At 40.5% G+C, this 23,675-nt stretch overlaps 1 protein-coding gene across 5 annotated transcripts in view; it reads left to right on the top strand.

Annotated features, from left to right (window-relative positions):
• LOC109140129 (butyrophilin-like protein 10) overlaps window positions 1–21,419 on the top strand; it is a 33,466-nt gene extending 12,047 nt beyond the window's left edge. For 2 of the 5 annotated variants that reach the window (XM_027291167.1, XM_027291168.1), the window contains 4 exons: window positions 15,688–15,953; window positions 16,038–16,328; window positions 20,209–20,313; window positions 21,238–21,419. In XM_027291167.1, coding sequence (XP_027146968.1) covers window positions 15,688–15,953; window positions 16,038–16,328; window positions 20,209–20,313; window positions 21,238–21,419 — 844 coding nt within the window. Of the gene's footprint in view, window positions 1–13,068; window positions 13,124–13,372; window positions 13,479–13,994; window positions 14,050–14,324; window positions 14,379–15,596; window positions 15,954–16,037; window positions 16,329–20,208; window positions 20,314–21,237 lie in introns of those variants that run through there. The other 3 variants (XM_027291171.1, XM_027291169.1, XM_027291172.1) reach the window with 3 other exon arrangements.
• Window positions 21,420–23,675: the final 2,256 nt, after the last annotated feature.

Below are 23,675 nucleotides of genomic sequence, written 5' to 3'. Positions count from 1 at the left end.
TGCTTGATGGAGAATCGTTTTTAAAGTCCGCAGCTGATCTTACAGTTTTTGCTGATGGCTTAAACCTTAACATGGAGTCTGTATGCACAATTTTCTAAAACTATTAATATTATCACAAACCCTTCACCGACGTTTCAAAACCTGCAAGGCACAAACAGTTGCTTTGCACGTTAGTTTGCAATTTCGTAACACACACTTGGTAATGTGTAAATACAATGCACTGGCAACAGAAGCCCTTTTGCAAAACTTAAACACAGCCCACTGCTTTAAGCATCGCAATGTCCAGATGATCTACACCTCCTATAAAAACATACATATTTATGTGTAATCTTTTTTACACAAGTTCCGCCAACTGTCAGTGCCACACTTTTACATGTGAAAACTGAAGTATTGATAAATACGTCACTTTGCAATGCAGCCTGAGCACTAAAATAAGCCACAGGTAACGTGTTTGTGTGGGAGACATGGAAAGGGAGACAGAAGAGACAGAGGAGTGAGAGAAAGAGAGGGCGAGAAGAGACGTGGAGGTAAGAAGCAGGGGACAAGAGGACTGACAAGGAAGGAATTCGGAGAAGAGGAGGAGGAGGTGTCAGAAGCAGGGGAGAGGAGGACAGTGAAGCAAGGAGGAGCACTTAGAGGACAGAGGACAAAGGTGGCACGTAGAGGAAGAGGACGAGGAGGTGCAGAAGCACAAGGAGAACGAGGAAGGAAGAGGAACGGGAGGAGTACGGTAAGAAATAGAAACACTGATTCATCAAACTACAATAGTGAATGACCAGTCAACAACCAGGGCACAGCCTAAGGAAGCCGCCAGCGGGTTCACCGCAACCTGAGCCGCGACAACTGTAGGCAGGCATCAAGAGAAACATTCGGAATGAGAATCGGTTGTACAGAGTACTTCTCACACTAAGTTTTAACATTAACTGTATATGTCATAATCTTTTTGAAAACAATACTAGATACATTTACTGGTAAAAATACTGAAATTCGACTTTACAGATGTGTTAGACAACCTGTTGTCTGGGAGCAGAAGAAGACTATTCAACGCTGAAAAGAGACCCACATAGTGAATATGGTGCGGCAAAACACTCCATAAGGCTACATACTGAAATCAGAGCAAATAATGAGGGATGACAACAGGACATTCGAACACAATAAATAATGTGAGCATCTCGGCAATTATCTCGCTACTGGCACGAAACCAAAAGGATGAAGCAGGATATAGGGTCCCATTCAAAGAACAGGAACGTTGAAACAACCTGCGATATGAATTGTGGCAGGTAGCTACTGTTTCATGTGGTAACTCAATCGAAGGGCAATACTTGGTGCTGTGCATGGCGCTGTTGTTGCTGCGATATTGTTTTTGTCTTGTCCAGAGAGTGTGTGCCCTAGAGCAGGATGCAATGGTCAGAGCTGGGTCTTTGTGGATGAGGCAGGCTTTAACCTCAGCAAAACAGAAGACGGTGGAAGGAACATTATGGGACAGCGTGCCATACATCAATGTCCCACTGACAGCGCGGTGGAAACTTACCTGTGGTCGCATACATCAGGTCAAAACGTTATGTTCACCATCATGCATCTCGTGGGCCCAAAAACACTGCACACACATTCTTACATTTCCTGGACACCCTGCATGACATATTCACTCATGTCGAGACCAGAGCCGCCAGAACGTCATCATATGGGCAATGTTAGTTTTCCATCCCCACGACACTGTTCTGGTCCGCACTGGTTTAATTCCGAGTCACCCGGAATTCAATTGTTGGTCTATACCTCCCCCATTACCCAGTCCTAAATCCCATTGAAGAGTTTTTTCTCTGCTTGGCGCGCGGAAGGTTTATGAACCGTCACCCCCAGTCAGCACATAGCCCTTCTAAGCAATGGATGAGGCATCGGAAGCATTGAACCAGGTGTCATGTCAGGCCTGGGATACGACAACTCCGGCGATTATTTTCCACAGTGCCTAGCAATGGAAACATTGCAATGTGAAGTGGACGAGATTTTGCGGCCAGACCCAGTAAGAAGACAAGACGTGATTTTTTCACCTCAATGATGTCATTTTAATGTTTTTTTTTTTTGTTTTTTTGTGCCTTGACCTGGAAAACACACCTTTATGTTGACGTATTTGGATGTGATGTAAATAATATCCATTCCTTGACCCATGTGTGTTACGTAAAAGGTACCTGAAAACCGCATATGCCCTGCACAAGAGAAGCAAAAAGCCAAATGAGTTTTTTCATTGTTACGTCAGTGTGCATTGGCTGCTGTTTGTGTGCTTACTGATATTATGATTGTGTGCACCGTCCGATGACAAAAATAACTATTTTAAAGAGTGTGAACAGTTTAGCAAAAAGTGCTTATAGCAACATACAAAAAACATGCTTTTGCAAGTGATCTACTGTGTTTGCTATTTTTGGGTGAAAGGTTTTGCCGATTTGTGTAGTCGTTTATGCCAAAAAAGCCAAAAGTTTCAAACAATTGCGTCGTAGCTAGCAGAAAAACTAAGTAATACCATGTACCTTGACACATGTCCACGATCACATCGTAAGAGGGCCCTGCATAAAAATAGGGTGGTGTCAATAATGTAGTCATTCTGGTCCTTCCGTCTGGTCCCGTGGTCCGTCAAACAGCTCAAGACCGTCCACAGAAATGCAAAACCGCATAACGACTCAAATGGTTTCCAACAAAACGGCAACACATAATAAAACTCCATAAACACTACAACACTAACCACCGTAACGTAATCTTCAAAACACCACTACGCAATCATCATCACTCCCGGGTCAAGATCTGGCTTGTTGGGTAATCCGTTCGTTTGGTTAGTTGTTCTTGTAATATTGGTTTCGGAGTTGTGGTAAATTCTTTCAGAGTTTGTAAAAATGTTCGGAGTTGTAAAGTGTTTCGAATTTTGTAAAAGTGTTCGAGTTTGGTAATTTGTTTCGGAGTTTGATAAATGTGTTTCAGAGTTTGTAAAAGTGTTCAGAGTTTGTAATGTGTTTCAGTTGCAAATGTGGGTTTCAGAGTTTTAAATGTGTTTCAGAGTGTTGTAAAAGTGGGTTGTCAGAGTGTAATGTGTTTCAGAGTTCAGAGTTTAAAATTGGTTTCAGATTTTGTAAATTTGTTCGGATTTTGATAATTGTTTTTGCACTTACCGAGCCACCGTAGATAGAACGTGCTAACGCTGCGTGTTAACTCTGATGTCTATGGAGTGCTTCAGAAGATGTCATACCTCGGACGGCCACGAAGGCAGTAAGGCCCCGAGTAATTTGAATGAGTAGCCGGTAGACCTGCCTTTACACAGTAGTGAATCTAAATTTAAACGAACCTTGCGAAAATAGTAAACTTTTGCAGATTATAAATGACAGAGGAATTAAACATATAAAAATAATATGTCAGGGAATTAAATTAGTAAAAAATAAACTATAAAGTGTGCGAAGGATCGTTTAGCTTGCTACGGAAGCCGAGGGTTCGAATCCGACTGTGGATGCTTTTCCCGCCATGTCATCCCATCGCTCTCTCCCCACATTCCGTCAATCTTCAGCTGTCTCTGTCAAATAAAAGCTTGGTAAAAGGTCAAGAAATGAATCTATAAAATATGAATATGTGCACGAAATAACAACTATAAAAATAAATATGTAACAAGAATGTAAACTTTGCATAGACATAAAATAAAAAATGTGTGAAGAAGTAGACTGAAGGATAAACTTTATGACTGAGGATGATGGAGGCATGCACTGGTTACAGCTTGTGAGTCATTGTGAAGAACGAAGAGGAAAGACGGAGAAGACCAGGACACGGAGTGGGGGAAAGGAGGAGGGTAAAGGAGTGAGGGGCGGAGTCTGTTTGTGTGACATCGACGAAAACGAAAAACCATGATGAAGCCTGTGACAACAACTCACTTTCATCGTCGCCCCTTCGAGACCACAGCCTTGGCGAAAGCTAAGGTAAAGCAGTGCTGTGGATGGGCCTGTCACTCACCGCTGCTGCCGTCTGTTTGATCCGTCTGTTTGACTCCGTCCTGTTGACTGCATCCCACACAAGCTCCGAGCTAAGCGCTAGCCCCGCGGCTAAGTGAGCTTAACACCATAGCTAGAAAGATCATCCCGGCAGCCGCGGGGCCTAACGCAAGACGCTGGATGCAGCGGTGACACCGTGTAGCGAGACCTCCCTCAGAATAACAAGCGTTTGCTGCTGTGGGTTTTGGCGTGTGGTGAGAGGAGTGCTACACAGTGGGTTGTGTGTTGTCAGTTAGCTATCTAGCGCTCAGTGTTGTTAAAGTAAATATTCCACAGTCTAGCCAGCTAGCTAGCTAGCTAGCCACCGTAGTAACAGTCTGCTGTGGTCCGCAGGAATTTCTTCCTGGTGTTTTGCTGAACTAACAAACTAACACACCAATCAAGACAGGGGCAGGCTGAGGGAGTAGCTTCAGTTGTATTATCGGCACGGCTCGTTGTGGTCTTAAATAAATAAGATAAATCTCTCAGTAAGTTGAAACAAGTGTACAAAGTAGTTGCAGCAGTACAGCCATAGGCATGAACGCGAACTTGGCCAAGTATGGACAGTCTGAGCTGTTGAGTAGGCGTAATTGCCAAGCAAAAAATAAACAAGGAAGCTTGTGGAAGATAACCGACGTAAAGTCTTAATGTCTGTTGTTGTAACACTTTATTTTGGGCCAATGTCATTGCTGTAATTGCAAATAAGAGAAAATGGTTACTCTGGTTAAAAGGGCACCACTAGTATTTAATGTAAGCCTATATGAACCGGAAACCATACTGTTTGGCTGGCATATTCAATGACAGACAAAGCAACTGAAACTTACAGTGATATTACATGTGCACTATTTGTATCACATTTAGATCGGTTTAGGAGACAGTTATGAAAACCAACTGGCTTAAAACACGCTGTTTCGATTTTGAGCCCCTTGTGCATCACTAACAAGGCTCTGAACATATTCCAGAAGCCTGGACACCAAACTCAGGAATTTGACGCGAAAACTTCACAGAGACAGCTGGGGAACTGTGTGGGAACATGTGGAAAAGGGGTATAATTGACTCCTGTTTTAATTATCACATTGTAAATGATCAGATATTAGCTCTGGGTTGTTACTCTGTTTAGTCACACCTGTGAGGCCCCTGCACTGCCCTGGCTTTGATCGACGGAGAAGAAGAGGCAAACATGGCAGCCAAGCGGAGCACCCCGACAGCCTTCATGACCCTGGCGACAGTCTTTCTGCCTAAGGAACTCAGGAAGACCATGTGCTACCAGGGGTTCAGGAACAAGCGTGCCTGCGCATCAGACACTCTTACCTCCAGTGAAATCTGGTGACAAGCTATCAACACGTAGTGATGTCGATCGATGACCGCGTTTTCAGTCGGTCAGATATTACTGATTCCATGGCCTGATGTAGGCGTTGGATGAACGTTGTCTGTTTTGCTCGAGAGATTATAGGAGTTGGTCCACACAAGACGGCAACTTTGAACCAGAGGAGAGCGTTCTTCCAACTAGTCTCAGACCCCGAGCCCAGCGACAAGGGTTACAACTGAGAGAACCTTTGTACGTGACAGAGATCGGGAGGCCATTCGAAAACAGGTAGGTCAAGTTGAGCCAGAGAGCACTTTCAGAATAAGCTGCTGACATATTGAAAATAACATTTTCACTTTCCCATCCACCAAACGGGAAAAAAACTAAGACGACTATTATTTTTGGTTCGGTCAGTCTTATCTTTTGTGTTTGACATCATTCCCATCTCGCTCAATGAGAGCCGTAAAGGTGTGTATGAGCAAATAACAAAGCGATCGATCCATCTAAACCTGTGTATGCACATGAGATGTTGGAAAACCAACAAACTCCTGGGTCGAGTGTTTGATGGACCGCACTCACCACACAAGTTTAGACAGCATGGAACAGTTAAAATAATTTAATTGCCTTTCTGGAAATAAGTGAGTTAGTAAATATATTGACTAACACCCCAAGGTGTCCATTATCAGGAATTAATGGATGACGGGATGAAGGTCACCTGCCTTAAAGAAATCAGACCGTTTCATTTATATATTTTTAACAAGAATGTTAAATGAATATGTTCCTGGTAAACACAGTGAGGCTTGACTAATACAAGGACATCACTACTTTTCCCATAAGGGTCATATGCAATGTCACTCAGTACTCAAGAAAGTTAGCCTGAGTGAGTTTGAATATTTGAGGGATGTAGATGATCGCTTTTATTCAAAAGTTCAGAGGGACATGACTGTCCTGCGCTGGTGGGGGTGCCAGTCTCGCATCTGGGTGATGGGCACGCAATATTGTAAACATGTTCACTTATTTTCATATAATTATTTGATTGCAAATTCATTTAGACGCAAATGAGCACACATCTTCACTGACACGCATGTCAGTGATTTTACAGGAGTTAATGGAAACGCGCAGCTGCAGCATCATCACTGTGGTATAATCACTTTACCTTACCGTCTCTATCCTTCTGTTCACTGACCAGTTGGGGAGTGGCTCACTTTGTCACTTTGGATACTGAAGCTGATTGCTCATCAGAAGGTGTAAGAGTTACTCAGGTGTTCTGGTTTTGTTGGCAGAGCTAAAGTACTTCATACTCACAGAGATGACGTGAGTTAGCTGTCTAAAAAACTAAAAAATATAGTTGCTTTCTTATTTGAACATATGTTCAAAGGTGGTTTTTAAGAAGAATCCTATTTGATCCAGTTTTTTATCCTCTAAACATTTGTCCTGAAAAGAGGTAAGTCAAGGTTTCAAACCAAATGAGGAAAGGTCTTTTCCAAATTTTAATATTTAACTTCAAAACGCCGACAGTCCTACGTTCATAAAACAAGCCTTTGGGTCTTCCCCCTGAGGGTGAACGTTTGAAGCATTGGTTGGAGACCTAACACTCCACCTCACAGCACCTAGGATGTCTTTTTTGTTGCCATCAAGACCTGGACGGGGATGTGCGCTGGTTTCATGTTACAAGTAATTACCACTTAAAAAATTGTGTCAAGTGACAATAAAGAAAACTTTAGGATAGAGCCACTCCAGCCTCCACTGTGACGCATGTAGAAAACTGGAGATTGTATTTATTTGGTGTGATGTAGTGTCTGTCTCATACCACCTGGTCACTGGAGATAGAAATTCGAATGTTAAGCAGTGAAGTTTTAGAATCTAAAATGAATTCTAAGGAATTTTTGTTAATCCAGGTAACGTGTGAATGCCTTTTATTCTCCAATAATGGTGGGACGCTACGGTAAACAGAGATAGGATGGAATACACAACGTCTCCAGACATACCAAATGAGTAAGTTGAAGTATAATAAGTAAGTAAAAAAGTAGTATGCCCCTTTTGAAATGCAGATAATCTTGTGGGTTAAAGCCAAGTTTAGCGTTCATGTCCCGGGTGGCCTGTCCTTCTCTTTACACCATCATTAAGACCGCCACTAAGTCCACTGATTACAAACGACTATAAGTGCCCACTGATGTACTTCTTTCAGTGGCCTCTGAACGACTACTTCTCCTATGTGTGTGGGGGATGGAAGGAATAATTGATATAGTATTATTTGCACTACATCTGCTACACAAGAAGACTGCTGTGTGCTGGTGCATTTGTAACCCACTCATCAGTTATTGCAGCAAACGTGGTCAGATGGTCAAAAACTGGTTCATGTTCAGTGCTTTACTTGTGTTTCCTCCAGGACTGATCGAGCCCACCTCACCTACTGAACCAGTCTGTCCTCCCGCAGCTTGAAACTCTGACCTGCTTCCAGGAGAAACCCGGTGGTCTCTCTGTCCTGTTTCGGACTGTAGCACAACATCTTTTACCAGAAGGGCGGCGCCCCTCGCCTGCAACGAAGACCACGACGAGGAGGAGGACGAGAGCCCCGGTCTATCGAGGCAAGCGTTAGAGACAGACTTGAACTTCCCAGGGCTCTCAACCCGTCTCGCTGCTCAACTTAGGCGCCTGCCCGACAGTGGACGCTGAGACCCTCGCAAACGCCCTCAAAGTCACTCACCTCACTAGATCTATCTATGTTTAAAAAAAAAAAAAAGCAGTTAGAAGGGGAACAGCTGGATTTCTCACGGCAGTGGAAGGATGAGGACAATGAGGCCGTCTCTTGTTCTGCTACAAATGTGAGACCTGATCAGACGATGATAAGGTCAATACAGGTGGGGTCTCAGGTTTGATGGCTTTAGAGCATGGACAGCCCGCTTTAAATCACACCACAGATGTTCAATAATGTTCAGGTCTGGGGACTGAGATGGCCATTCCAGAACGTTGTAGTTGTTCCTCTGCATGAATGCCTTTGTAAAGTTTGAGCAGTGTTTGGGGTCGTTGTCTTGTTGAAGTATCCAGCCCCGGCGCAACTTCAACTTTGTCACTGATTCTTGAACATTGTTCTACTGTTCTGTTCTGCTGATACTGACTGGAATCCATGCGACCTTCAACTCTTACAAGATTGCCAGTACCTGCACTGGCCACACAGCCCCACAGCATGATGGAACCGCCACCAAATTTTACTGTGGGTAGCAAGTGTTTGTCTTGGATGATATATGAGTGTTTGGCTGGATATAGACCTGCATTTGTTAGCTCCTTTATTCAAGATAATGCCACTACTTGTATTTTCATTGTAAGAAACATGAATGATATTTCTAAAAGGAACTCTGTTCGCCAGTCACTTCATGCATTTCTGTTCTGATGGTGGTTTAATTCTCTCAAGCAAGGTGCTTAGGTCTGATGATAGTAAAACTTACAACTTGCTGGGAAATTGTGAATTGCCCAAGGATGTTATAAAGATGTTATAATATGAATTGTGGGAATGATCTATGTGTTTTATATGAGTCTACGGTGCAGTCACCTCACATCTCCAGTTAATCTTTTTATAAACTTCAGCCTAAGACATATAAAACCAGGTTAGAATGAGTATGTGGCAGAGCTTCATGCCACAGCTAGAAGAGCTTCTGAAAAGGCTAGAAAAATATATTACTACTGACAATCAGTTTGGTTTTCAACGTAACATGGTGCTGACATGTAGATATTTCCTTTAAAATAAATTTTAGATAAATAGTCAGAACTCCAATCTTTGTTTTATTGATATGTGGAAAGCTTCTGGTCACATAAATCATGAGAAATTTTATTTTCATTCATTAGATTTATTCAATAAGTTTTATTCTTTCAGGTCAACAGCGGCCACCTGCCCCATCTGCAGAAGGTGAACACTTAGCTGAAGGAATTGCCTACCATGCTCCAAGCATGTCATCAAGAAGTGGATCTGATAGTAATGACTCAATTAATCAAGCTGTGGTCCACCGTTCCCCTGCCAGAAGGGGTAGAGCTGGTGCTGCTGATGGAGTTGCTGCAGAGTAGGAAACACAGTTTAATTCAAATGCAGGTGGAGCAAGCAGCTCAGAAAATGGGAAGGACAAATAACAGACAGCAGTATGAATGAAAACGGACATCCGAGCTGAAGCAGGTAGCGAGTGAAAAACAGGAGGTAAAGAACTACCACACAAAGACGACATCACCCAATGATTCATTCAGAGGTTTTTGAATGGACCAACCATAGGATGTTGTCATTATTATTAAATCATTCTTGTGATTGTGAAACGTATGATTGTACGATTTACATAAATCATTTGCTAACCATGGTAACACTTCACGTGGATCTTCTGTTGTGTGTCTCTTACTCTGTTTACTTCGACTGTACAGTGTGTTGATCTCAAAGAGCCCACTTTTATTTATTATTGTATGCATTGTTGATTAACACTGAAGACATCAAAAGTATGACAACACATATGAAATCATGTGGTACTGTAATAGACTGTATAAAGCATAGATGTAGTCTGTGTAGCCATTGTAAAGCTCAGTGTGGTGGCTTTGGTTGTCCGCTAGCTCCTTAATAATTTCAAAAATGGGCAAAGTGTGTGGAGCTGAGGTGGCCTGTTTACTGAAGTGACTTTATTTCCACAGTGGTACAGTAGTGGGTGAATGCTTAGTTGAGGTTTCGCCTAAGCCGACGAGGAATGAGGACTGAATCCAAAGACCAGCTGGCGTTAGGAAACTGTTTTCCCCTCTCCTCTTGTCTCATGTTGTTCCCAGTTTGTGTTCTCACCTCCAAGGATCACCCTGTTGACCTGTATGTTCACCTGCCACCTGTCTATCCAAACTCCAAAATCTACGGTTTGGCTCTCATGTTTATTCAGACTTGTTTACTGTTTTATTACGTGTTGTGATTTTATAGGGACCTCTCGTGGTAGCAGTGCCACCTGTATTGTAGTTGGGCATATGTAGATACCTGCCGGCTCTACTTTAGTATGAGTATTGTTTTAACTGGTGAAGCTGAGCTGGTGAGTTACAATGTGTGTAAAATAATTTGTAGCGGGATGTCCATCTGTGTAGTTTGTCTTGATTTGGGATTGTAGGTTTGCTGAGACACTAATTGTTCCCGGGTTGCTGTGTTGTGTTTTTAGTGTAATGTTTTGTGTTGTTCTTTATATGCATAATTTTAAATAAAGAATGTTCAAAAAGATTATTGTAGTGTGTGTTAAACACCATACATATGTTCATATATGCAAAATGTACAGTTAATAATACGTCCAGGTTATTCATGTTGTAATTTTGTTTATCTCTGTGTCGTTGCAGTTGTTTACCTGACGGACGGCACGTTATTGTTTAGGTGTTAGCATTAGTATTTGTAATAGTGAATGCTTCTGCAAATAAACCATGAAGAAACAGTAAGCTGATGTCCGAGCCTGAGTGTGACACTGTTTCACCAGTTCAAACACCCTTTACGGTGGGAGTTATTAAACTAAAGTAGTTAGTTCAATAAAACCGTACAGTCACTGTTATAAAAATTAGGATTTATACTGGGGTTCAGATGTTTGAACTCATATAATGTGTTTCCTGTTTTTGCATGTCTCGTGCACTTCCCTTATTTGGTCTGTGTTTTGCTGAGGATGGCAGGGAGAAATATCAGGAGTTCAAGGAGAGACAAAGACGTGAGAAACAGGCCTGAGAAGTGTCATGTTGATACATAATGTTCATTAATGAGCAGAAAACCAAAAAGGCATGTTATGATATTATCTGTATCAGGTGGGAGGTGTCCGAGACAGCCCATTTTTAAAAAATGTTCAAGAACCAACCCCTTTTGTGTGTTGCACTGTTAAACGCTCCTTTTTGTACAAGATAGGGATGCAAATTATCGATTAATTCATTAATCGTTAGTTGATTCACCTTATCGATCGATTAACGATTAACTGATAAGTGGCTTTTTGCCTGAGAACATACATTTCTCATGGTGTTTTTAACATAAAGCAAAATATTGCTTATATACTGAATAAAAAATGCATGTTATATTCCTCAACTAATGTTTTATTGTACCAGTTGGGATACGGTACAGATATGGCATTTAACCAAAATAAATTCTGCACAGAAAATTGAAATACATAAAAAAAATAATTGTGCACTGGCTCACCTGTTGCATGTGAAACATTAAGCAACATAACATATTTTTTAAAGCTATACAATATGGCCTTAGCCTACACAATATTAAGCCTACATATAATTATCTGGTAAAGTACTTAGTTGAAAAACTTGAAACATTAGCAGCAGCACTTATAATCTCCCTTGTTCTGAGAAAGATTACTAGCCCTGGAAACTTACAGCAACATGTAGTACTGAACATAGCTTCAATCATCCCTGAGGAAGGTGACAGTAAAATTAGAGGGCCTCTATTAAACAATTTCCCGCAGAAATTCTGACAGTGACGAGTGAGCTGAGCGTTTATTTAGACACAGGAGCAGATAGTGATGACGCGCTAGCAATTAGCACGTCAACAAAGCTGCATGCAGGTTTTGAAGGTGGTATCTTAGCGAACTCGTAGAGCTGCTGAACTTAAACGTAGTACCACAGAGTTTACACTGAGCGTCTTTGTCATCATTACTTAGTTTGAAATGCTCCATACTCCGTTTGGACCGCCTCATGTTTGTGTGCCGGGTCTGTCGCCGCGTTACGTTCAGGTACGTTCGGTGTGGCACCTTCAAATGGCAACACCATGACATTTCACTGAAAAAAACTCCTGTGGAAAATGGCCCTAGATTCAGTTAACCCGATTAATTTAAACGATTAAATTCTTTTCGACGATTAACCGATAGTCGATTAACCGTTTACATCCCTAGTACAAGAATAATAAATTCAACTTAAACTTTGATACTTTGAATCCAGTCTTCCTTATTCAAGGGTTTTTCTTTAAAAATACCCGTAACAGTCACAATTCGGTATTTTTTCGATACAAAAAAGAGAAATTTCCATGCCTTTTTTAACTTGTAGTTTAGTTTAGAAATTACCAGTTAGACCACTGTATCAAACGGTTCAATACAGATACATGTATTGTTGCACCCCTAATAAGGAGTCATAAGGAACTTAGTCTTTGTTCATTCTGCAGCATATGGGAATGAAACCGAGCTGGCATTAAAGTGCACTTGAACTTCAGATTCTGGCTTCATCTCTTTATTGAAACCGCTGATCCAGAAAACCATCAGTACACAACCATTACGATAATAAACTCTTTTTAACCTTTTTGACTGATTTCGGTCTCCTGGTCTGTGTGTGTTTACTGGCTGGATGCAGCAATAGGCTGGATGATCAAATCAAATCAAATCAAATCTTATTTGTATAGCCCAAAGTCACAAAGTACATTTGCCTCAGAGGGCTTTACAATCTGTACAGGGAGGGACACCCTCTGTCCTTCGACCCTCAGTTCGAGTCAGGAAAAACTGTGATGCTGGGAGGATCACAGTATCACAAAGGTGACTGAAGTCTGGATGAATGAGCCAGGGTTATATACTGCGTTGTTAGTTACCTGTGTTACATGTACACACAGGAATAGACAGCCCGCAAGGCAAAAATACAGGAATGCATAGGGGCAAAGGGACTGCACCCTAGCTACATGAGCACAGATAATGCAGAACAGTCAGTGAACTAAATACTGGACTAATTTTTCACAAGCCACATATCTTGGATTGCCACCTAAAATGGGATTTTTCAGACTGCCAAATGAGCCTCCGTCTGACATCATGACACGTGACCTTCACTTCTCAACAAGGCTTGGGAAATCACTTAGGAGACTACGGTAAGTGAATTTAAAGATCACTTATCAGTTCTAAAAACCACAGAGTCCAGAAAAGTATGAAACATTTAAAAGGTGATGACTCAAATATTTTGTATGCTTGGATTTACATGCGAGTCGTGCCATAGTATAAGTCCTGCTTCCTTATTTCAAGGAACACAGAAAAGACAAACAGAAGTGACAAACACCATGAATGTGAACAACACCAATGACATTGTTTGTCCCAATAGCCCAACCCTTGCTGGCTGTATATGGCACTTCCTGCTATGCCTCGATTCACTAACACACATTCAAACACCAGTGCTAACTTGTCTTTTATCCATAAAGGAAGTCTAAAGACCGCTTACCGGCTCATCAGGTAGGCTACATCTGCTTTCAACTCCATACATAGTAATCATTTGTGTGGTTAAAAATAAACTCTCAGGTTCTAGGAAAAATGACAAATGTAGCCAGTCAGCATTTGTAAATCATTTATGAATTTGAGCTATGAAAATGACGTGAAAATGAAGTGGTACCAATAACAGGAAAAAGGCAAATCACAAATTTTCATATTTAAATACAGAGGTATTCAGAGCTGCCAACTATCTAACTAACAACTACAACTCCATGATGTAACATTACATATGAGTCGGTGTGATTTGATGAAAGAACAATATTTATTAAATCAGCCTCTAACTTTTATTTCATTACTTCTACCATCTCAACAAATAAACCAACAACTTCCAGACATGCGAGCGTGCAAAACCTACTGGGAAAAGTTCTCATTCAACTTGAACAGCAAACACTCTCGTCTATGTCCTACTTGCACTACCTGCAATTAATTATATAACCAGGGACTACTGCCCTGTACTTGACGCCTGTCTTTTGTTTACAGCATTCAGAGGTGAACTTGACAGGAGCAGGACCTGCTCTGCTCAGGACACAGTTTGGTAAGTGTCTTTCATTTCCACACAGTCACACTAATAATGAATTATTATGAGTTATCCCAATTAAGGTTTAGTTTAGGTTTAATATTTTTGCATTAATGGTGTGATCAGGACTCTTGAAATATTAGTTAATACCTAATCATTGTTTTTCTATTTTGCACTTGCATGTTTTGTAGAAACTGTGGAACTGCTGTAAACACACACAGACAGAGTAAAACAGAGATGAACCTGTTCATGTTGTTCAACATGACTACTGTGTCACAACACACTCTTTTGTTTGCTTTGCATTGCAGACATGATTTCTACAGATGTGCTGATTTTACTTCTATGTGGTAAGATTACAGGAACTACAGGAACATTCTTGACTGCACAGAATACAGTTGCAACAAAGCTGCATAAATTATCGTGATGTTGTGTTTTGTCTTGACGTCATTTCTGGGAAGTGGTCTTGATTTGAAGACAGACAGACAGACAGACAGACAGACAGACAGACAGACAGACAGACAGACAGACAGAGACAATGTGCAAAGTGGTTTCTATTTAACTCTCCACTGGACAAGCTCTCACATGCTTCACTGACCTGGCTATATTAAACAAAACTTAACTGGCTTAACTGGCCGCTGTACAAATATCTCTAATTGTATCACAGTGTTATCATTCTTCTCACCTAACTCTTAGCATTGTAAATCCCTCTGAGGCAAATGTACTTTGTGACTTTGGGCTATACAAATAAAATTGATTTGATTTGATTTGATTTGACTGAGCAGTTCCGTCACTGACTGTGGCCAGCACACATACAGGCTGTTATTAGTCATGTGACGTGGAATAATAAATAATATGTTTTTATTGATAACTGATGTTATAATGAGAAAAACATGTTTATGTTGTTTTTTTTTTTTTAGAAATGTATTAGGCCTAGTGGGAGGGGCTGTGACTATAAAATAGGCTGGCACACACAGTTCTCCAATGCAGAAACAGTTTTGTCTGAACAGAAGCATTTATTTTGTGTCTGTCCACGGACTGTTCTCTGGGTTTGTGACTCAAAGAGACTTTGAAATCCAATATGAGCGGCCAGAGCATCTGGACTGAAAAATGGTCCAGGTCGAATCACATCTCGAACCACCTCCGCATGTAATTTGGATCCAACATGCAAAAATTGGATTTCATGTGTTTGTTTGTTTTTTGTGTTTTTTTTCTGAACGGACTTTCTATGGTTAATCTGGATTTTCCAAAATGGAAGGAACAAAAAACTACAACAAAGCATTTAACTTTGGCCACTATGTCCCTTTCTTCTGTTTTTGTTTTCTCGTTTCTGTTTCTTCTATTTTTTTATTTGTATATAACATGTTTGTTGCAAACACTCAGTCCACTAGCTATTGTACAGTGGTGTTTCTCAAATGTTTCAAAGCCTGGGTCAGAGTTTCTGTTCAGGTGACAGTTTTGAAACCTGGTTCTGTATGAAGACACTGAAATTCTCTCTTCTCTTTTAAAGAATCAGACGTAGGACCTATCAATTCTCTTTCTGCTGACTAATATGTTTTCTTTTCTAGCATCCATCACGGGTCAGACTCCTCAGCGTCTCAATGCCACTCTTGGACACTCCGTCCTGATCCCCTGTTCTTTACCAGTACCTCCCAGATGGTTTTACTGGCAGGAGGACCAGTCCAGCAACATTTTGTTCCACTGGGATCCCAAAGGGCAAACACTGCCAGGGGCTGACGAATACATGAACAGATGCCAAGTCTTCAAATCTGAGTTCAGTTCTGGAAATATTTCCATTAGACTTGACAATGTTGCTGTTGAAGATGACCTGAAAACATTCTGGGTCTATGTTAGTTTCTATGATGAACAGAAAAAACTCATTAAACCGCCTGAACAAAGGTGCAAATCCACACTGCAGGTTTCATGTAAGTACAGTAGACTCCTCATGTCAAAGTGCTGTAAATGTCTCTTGTGTGTCAGCAGTTGTTCTTTCTGTCACACCCTCACAGCTCCCTACAAAGATCATCTTCTGACCATTAACAACAACAACAACAGTGCAACCTGCACGGCACATGGAGGATACCCTGAACCTAAAGTGTCATGGACAGGGCTAAAGAAATCCAACGCTGCACAGCTGGACCTTCAGGATGCTGAGACGTCTCTGCAGCGAGATCCAACAGAGAAGACCTTCTCTGTCACAAGCTGTGTCAGTGTGAAGGAGTTGCAGTCTGTAACCTGCATCATCACCAACCCTCACTCCCATGAGATCATAAAGAGAACTGCAAAGATCGATGATCCTGGTGAGAGCAGCTCCTCATTCAGAGAAATGAATCAAAGCATGGCACTACTCTTAGCTGAAGTCACACTTAGTTACTGAGAACTTCAAAATGAATATTATATAACTTGTATGATTCTTTTTTAATAGACGACAATAAAAGTTGCTTTAACTTAATAAAAATCAGTTTTAGTTGATTGACTGAAGGTTTGGGTAGACATGTATTTCAATATTAGTTTATTCATCAGTTTATCTTTAGGTCAAAAGCGGCCAACTTACCAAATCTGTAGAAGGTTGAACACTTTAGCTGAAGAATGGCTCCACCTGCTCCAAGCATGTCATCCAAGAAGTGGATCTGTAGTAATGACTCAATTAATCAAGGTGTGGTACCGTTCCCCTGCCAAGAAGGGATTGAGCTGCTGCTGCATGGGCTGATGGAGCTGGTGCAGAGCAGGAAACGAGCGGTGTGGAAATGCCACTGCGGAGTCAAAGAGACTACAGCATATCGCGATTATTGCGTGAATTCGCGAGATCTCGTGCTTTCTCGTGACGCTGGTGGCCGGCGAGACGCACCCGTGCGCTCACAACGGATTATGTGTGAGTTAGTGGTGTGCGATATGCTATTTTTAGTATCGATCCGATACGAGTATAAATACGGGCCAGTATCGCCGTAACCGATACTTTTCACAAAAAGGTTGGTGCGTCATTGAAATGCTAAATCTCAAATTTAATTTTCATGACCTTAATAGTTTTTTGTGATGTTTACTTTTTATTATTAAACAGTTATTAAAACCCAGAGCAGAATTAGGACAAAGTTTATAATTAAATAGAAAATGCGTTATTATCACATTTTTCTTTCTTAAATAAAAAGTGCTCGCAAAACAGTACAAATAAAAAAAAACAATACTTTGAAAAGTCCTCTCATCATTTTTGTAGCTTCAGGTTTTCTTTTGGATGGTTGTTTTATGTTTATATAAATTGTAATTGGTTTCCACTATACCTGGACCAGCTTTTTACAAATCCCACAATTTCTGTTGTCTGTTTTCGGCGTCCTCGTTCTCTTGCCATTCCTCTGTTGTAGGCACGCACTGCGTGTGCTGATAACATGAGCGGCAACTTCCTGTTTTGTTTGCTTTGGCCGTCGGAGGGCAACCTCTCACAACACAAGAGGGAGAGGGGAAATTGCCTGCTCTGTACTAATCAAAGGAGCGGTGACTCCGGCAACTGACTGTTTCCTCTTTGCAGAAACCACCATTGCAAACAAGACCTGGCCAACTTAAAGTAATATATATGATCGAGCGGAGTATGCTGTTGTTCCAGCAACGAGCCGTTTTTGGGGCAGTTCCGCATGCAGGGTACTTTGCTGATGACACTTTGTTTGCTTTGCATTGCAGACATGTTTCTACAGATGTGCTGATTACTTCTATGTGGTAAGATTACAGGAACTACAGGAACATTCTTGTTGTTTTGTCTGGACGTCATTTCTGGGAAGTGGTCTTGATTTGAAGACAGACAGACAGACAGACACAATGTGCAAGAGTTTCGGTTTCATTTACACTGGACACGCTCACATGCTTCACTGACCTGGCTATATTAAACAAAACTTAACTGGCTGCTGGCTGTCGCCTGTAATTATATTTACTACTGTACAATATCTCTGAATGTATCACAGTGTATCATTCTTCTCATCTAACTCCACACACACTGATGGGCACACAACAGCACCAGCACACAACATACACATACTACACATCTTTCCCCTGTTTCCCTTTGTTCCGTGCTAAATGATCAGACCAGTGTGGGTTAGTTACTTTTTGGAAAGTGTTCGGTTACAACATAACCGTTCAATTAAAAGTAATCCGTTACGTTACAGCGTTACCTGTGAATAAAAGTAACGCCTGTTTACGAAGTCTCATTACCAAAATTAAAAGCCGCTTGCCGCGCCTCGCACATGCTGCCATCTTACTGACAACAGACCACACAGCTGCTTTAAACGTCCCGACAATGAATAACATACGTCATCCAACAAACTAACTCTGCGGATAAACAATAACAGGAACGACAGTCAGCAAAAATTGCCCCACCATAGCGTTTTTTATTTATTCATTTATTTTTTGGATCAGTCAGAACCGAGGTAAACTCCTGATTTTTTATTTAACCCGAATTCAGTCTGAAAGTTAATTTCAGAACACAATCTGACGGGAACAGGTCCACAGATTCAAATCCATTTAGAAAGAAATGAACGGACCAGTCAAGATCTAACACAGAAATTTTTAACAGCGGCCTTATGTCAAAACAAACATAATAACACCAACAATAAAACGCCTCAGTGGCAACACAAGGCAAACACAAATAGACTAACAGGCCGAACTATGAAAAATACTATTCCAAGTGTCAAGGCCTAAATTCACCTTCACCATCCTTCCATTTACATTTAAACTCTTCAAAGTAGTGATGAAAACATAGCAGAAAGAAATTTTCCAACAACGTCTGTACCGACAGTCGATTTTTCTCTTAGGAGTAAGAACAGACTCCATGGCAACAGGACGCGCTCATCACAGCGCTGCAACCTCCGCTGGCACATCGCAGGTGTACACAGTACTGTCCTGAGAACAAAACAGCCAGGTGCCGTCTGAAATTTTCTTTTCTTATCCGGAGAAAATGTTAAAGCAAACGGATTACTTTTTTGGAAAAAAAACTGTTACTGAACACCGTTACGGTTTACACCGAAAAAGGTTAATTCAGCAAATTACCCACAACAGTGCTCATGACAACAACAACACGTCCCTCTCCCCCTCCTCTGACAACTAGCAGGTCGTATGGAGCATTTCAAACTAAGTAATGATGACAAAGACGCTCAGTGTAAACTCTGCGGTGCTACGTTTAAGTTCAGCAGCTCTACGAGTTCACTAAGATAACACCTTCAAAACCTGCAGCCGTGCTGACGTGCTAGCAATTAGCATTAGCCACTAAGAATTAAATACATGCTGATTGCTAGCGCGTCACTGCTATCTGCTCTTGTGTGTAAATAAACATGCTCAGCTCACTCGTCACTCTCAACATTTCTGCAGGACATTGTTTAATAGAGGCCCTCTAATTTTACTGTCACCTTCCTCAGAGATGATTGAAGCTGTGTTCAGTACTACATGTTACTGTAAGTTTCCAGGTGATCTTACTGTGACCTTTCTCAGAACAAGGGAGATTATAAGTGGTGCTGCTAACGTTTCACGTTTTTCATCTAAGTACTTTACCAGATAATGATATGTAGGCTTAATACTGTGTAGGCTAAGCCCATATTGTATAGCTTTAAAAAATATTTTATGTTGCTTAATGTTTCACATGCAACCGGAGAGCCAGTGCACAATTATTTTTTTTATGTATTTCAATTTTCTGTGCAGAATTTACTTTGGTTAAATGCCATATCTGTACCGTATCCCAACTGGTACAATAAAACATTAGTTGAGGAATAGAACATGCATTTTTTATTCAGTATATAACCAATAGTTTGCTTTATGTTAAAGACACCGTGAGAAATGTATGTTCTCAGGAAAAAAAGCCGCTTATCAGTTAATCGTTAATCGATCAATAAGGTCAATCAATTAACGATTAATGAATTAATCGATAATTTGGTATCCCTAGTACAAACAAAGGGAAATTTCTCAGTTTTTAAAAATACCCGTGTACGTGTAAACGGGGCCTTAGTTACTGAGAACTTCAAAATGAATATTACATAACTTGCATGATTCATTATTAATAGACGACAATAAAAGTTGCTTTAACTGAATAAAAATCTGTTTTAGTTGATTGACTGAAGGTTTGTGTGTTACATACCAAGCAAAAATTAATGTGTTTGAAACATGATTAGTATCAAAATGTATTACTTTGTTTTTTCCTCTAATTTACAGGTGAGGACCAGCAGTGGTTTACTTGGATAGTGATTTTTTTTGCAATTTTTTGCATTGTCATCCTCTTCACCATCAGTTTATTAATTTTATATTCCCATAGAACAGGTGAGTGAACTTAGTTTACTCTGTATTGTTGTTTATGATCTTGAATATATATATCATATGAGAGCTCCTTTATTCAAGATAATACCTCTACTTGTATTTTCATTGTAGGAAACATGAATGATATTTCTAATATGAACTCTGTTCGCCAGTCACCTCATGCATTTCTGTTCTGATGGTGGTTTAATTCTCTCAAGCAAGGTGCTTAGGTCTGATGATAGTAAAACTTACATCAGTGAAGCCTGGCAAACTATGTTCAGGACCATGGCAAATAACTTTATAAAATTGGAGCTGTCTAATTTAATGTAGGGAGATGTTAAGACATATACTGCCCAGACTGACAACTTGCTGGGAAATTGATGATAGATGTTATAATATGAATTGTAGGAATGATCTATGTGTTTAATATGAGTCTATTGTGCAGTCACCTCACATCTCCAGTTAATCTTTTTATAAACTTCAGCCTAAGACATATAAAACCAGGTTGGAATGAGTATGTGGCAGAGCTTCATGCCACAGCTAGAAGAGCATTTAAAGCTTGGGTAGAGTCAGGAAGAGTTCAGCGCTAATGCTAGAAATGCTCATTTATCAAAAACAATGAGAATTCTATGAGATCTGACTCACTGGCCAGAAAGTTGCAGACACAAAAGTTGTAATGACTTCCTGATCGATGTTTGAGCTTTAAATAAATACAAAACATCCTTCCCATCAAATATATATATATAGTGGGCCAAAGTATAAATACTCACACTACACTCCATTTGGTATCGATTCCTCAAAAAAAAAAAAAAAAAAATCTCAATAATGAAAATATACAACAAAGCATGGGTGGCTACGTCATTTCTGAACACTTTCAGCTGTTATTTTAATGTTTCTGCTAAGATAGCTCTGATATATTTAACTTGCACGTTTTCTGTTCAATTCCAGATAAAAAACCTCCAAATGGAAATGAAAACCTGTCTGAGGATACAAATACGAAAGCTGAGGAGAGGGATGGTGCTGCAGACAATACGACTGATCAGGACGATGCAGTTGCTGCTACTGCTGAACAAGAAGCAAAACTGTTAACTGGCAGCAAGAAAAACACCTCAGAAAATGACAAAGACTAATAAGAGCCAATATATATATATATATATATATATATATGTTAAGTAGCATGAAGAATTACAGACAGATAGCAATTCCTCCTGAAAAGGCTTAAAAGAAATTTTAGATAAATACAACAACTCCAATCTTTGTTTTATTGATATGTGGAAAGCTTTTGGTCACATAAATCATGATAAATTTTATTTTCATTTATTTAGATTTATCAATAAGTTTTATCCTTTCAGGTCAACAGTGGCCACCTACCACATCTGCAGAAGGTGAACACTTAGCTGAAGGAAATGCCTACCATGCTCCAAGCATGTCATCAAGAAGTGGATCTGATAGTAATGACTCAATTAATCAAGGTGTGGTTTACCGTTACCCTGCAAGAAAGGATAGAGCTGCTGCTGCTGGAGCTGGTGCTGATGGAGCTGGTGCAGAGCAGGAAACATGATGCGGTGTGGAATGCCACTGCAGGAGTCAAAGAGACTACAGCAATATCGCCGATTACGCGTAAATTCGCGAGATCTCGTGCTTTCTCGTGACGCTCGGTGGCCGGCGGAGACGCACCAGTGCATCACAAACGGATTATGTGTGAGTTAGTGGTGTGCGATACTGCATATTTTAGTATCGATCTGATACGAAGTAAATACGGGCCAGTATCGCCGATACCGATACTTTTCAATAAAAAAGGTGGATGCGTCATTGAACTGCTAAATCTCAAATCATTTTCATGACCTTAAGTGTTTTTTGTGATGTTTACTTTTTTATTATTAAACAGTTAAAACCCAGGACAGAATTAGGACAAAGTTTATAATTAAATAGAAAATACTTTATTATCACATTTTTGTCAGAAAAATCTTAAATAAAAAGTGCTCGCAAAACAGTAAACAAATAAAAAAAAACAAGTACCTTTGAGAAAGTACTCTCTCCGTTCTTGTAGCTCCAGGTTTTCTTTTGGATGTTTTTTTATATGTTTATATAAATTGGTAATTGGTTTCCACTAACCTGACCAGCTTTTTACAAATCCCACATTTTGCTGTTGTCTCGTTTTCGGCTTGAAAACACAGCCACACGGAGCTCCTCTTCCTCTCTGCCATTCTTCTGTTGTAGGCACGCACTGCGTGTGCTGATGAACATGAGCCGGCAACTTCCCTGTTTGTTTGCTTTGCGCGTCGGAGTCACGTGACGTGACTCACGTGACGGTGCAACATCTAAACACAAGAGGGGGGAGGGGGAGAAAAGTGTGCCTGCGCTGTACTGATAAAGGAGCGGTCATAGACATATATACATAGACGCCGCATTGAGCGCTGAATCGTACGTAAACGGCGCCGCCATATTGGATGTGGCAGATCTGCCCGTAAACTAATACAAGGAAATGGACTGAACTTCATAAAGCGCCTTTCTACAAAGTTCTTTAAGTTAATGTCTCTTATACACCCATTCACACACACACTAATATATCTGGGAAACAAACAGGCACCAAAAACAACGTATGTAACTTTTAAAGTGATGATTATAAATGTTTACTCCTTATGTAAGCACCAAACCAACGTATGTATTTTTCTAATGCTGAGTGTTTACAGCTACTAATGTGTGTAACACTGTTACTGTGATGATAAATATTGAAATATTTATATTTAACATTTAATCTGTGTCTATAATAACCAGATCCTGAAATGTAGATGTGACATGAGGGTTTTCTGAATAAAGAGCACACACACACACACACACACACACACACACACACACACACATATATATATATATATGTGTGTGTGTGTGTGTGTGTGTGTGTGTGTGTGTGTGTGTATGTGTATGTATGTACACGTTAGTGCTCTTTATTCAGAAAGCCTCATGTCAACATTTATAATCATCACTTTAAAAGTTACATACGTTGTTTTTGGTGCCTGTTTGTTTCCCAGATATATTAGTGTGTGTGTGAATGGGTGTATAAGAGACATTAACTTAAAGAACTTTGTAGAAAGGCGCTTTATGAAGTTCAGTCCATTTCCTTGTATTAGTTTACGGGCAGATTTGCCCGAACCAATATGGCGGCGCCGTTTACGTATCGCGACCAACGACCAACCCGCTGGCGTCTATGTATATATGTCTATGGGAGCGGTGACTCCGGCAACCTGACTGTTTCCTCTTTGCCGAAACCGCACCACTGCAAACAAGAGTGCAACTTAAAGTAAAGAATCGATCGAGCGGAGTTTGCTGTTGTTCCGCATGCAGGGTATTTCCGGTGACACCTTTGTTTGCTTTGCATTGCAGAC

This window comes from Larimichthys crocea, chromosome XVIII (genome assembly GCF_000972845.2).
Source record: "Larimichthys crocea isolate SSNF chromosome XVIII, L_crocea_2.0, whole genome shotgun sequence".
NCBI classification, from domain to species: domain Eukaryota; kingdom Metazoa; phylum Chordata; class Actinopteri; family Sciaenidae; genus Larimichthys; species Larimichthys crocea.
This window is presented reverse-complemented; position numbering and strand designations above follow the sequence as displayed.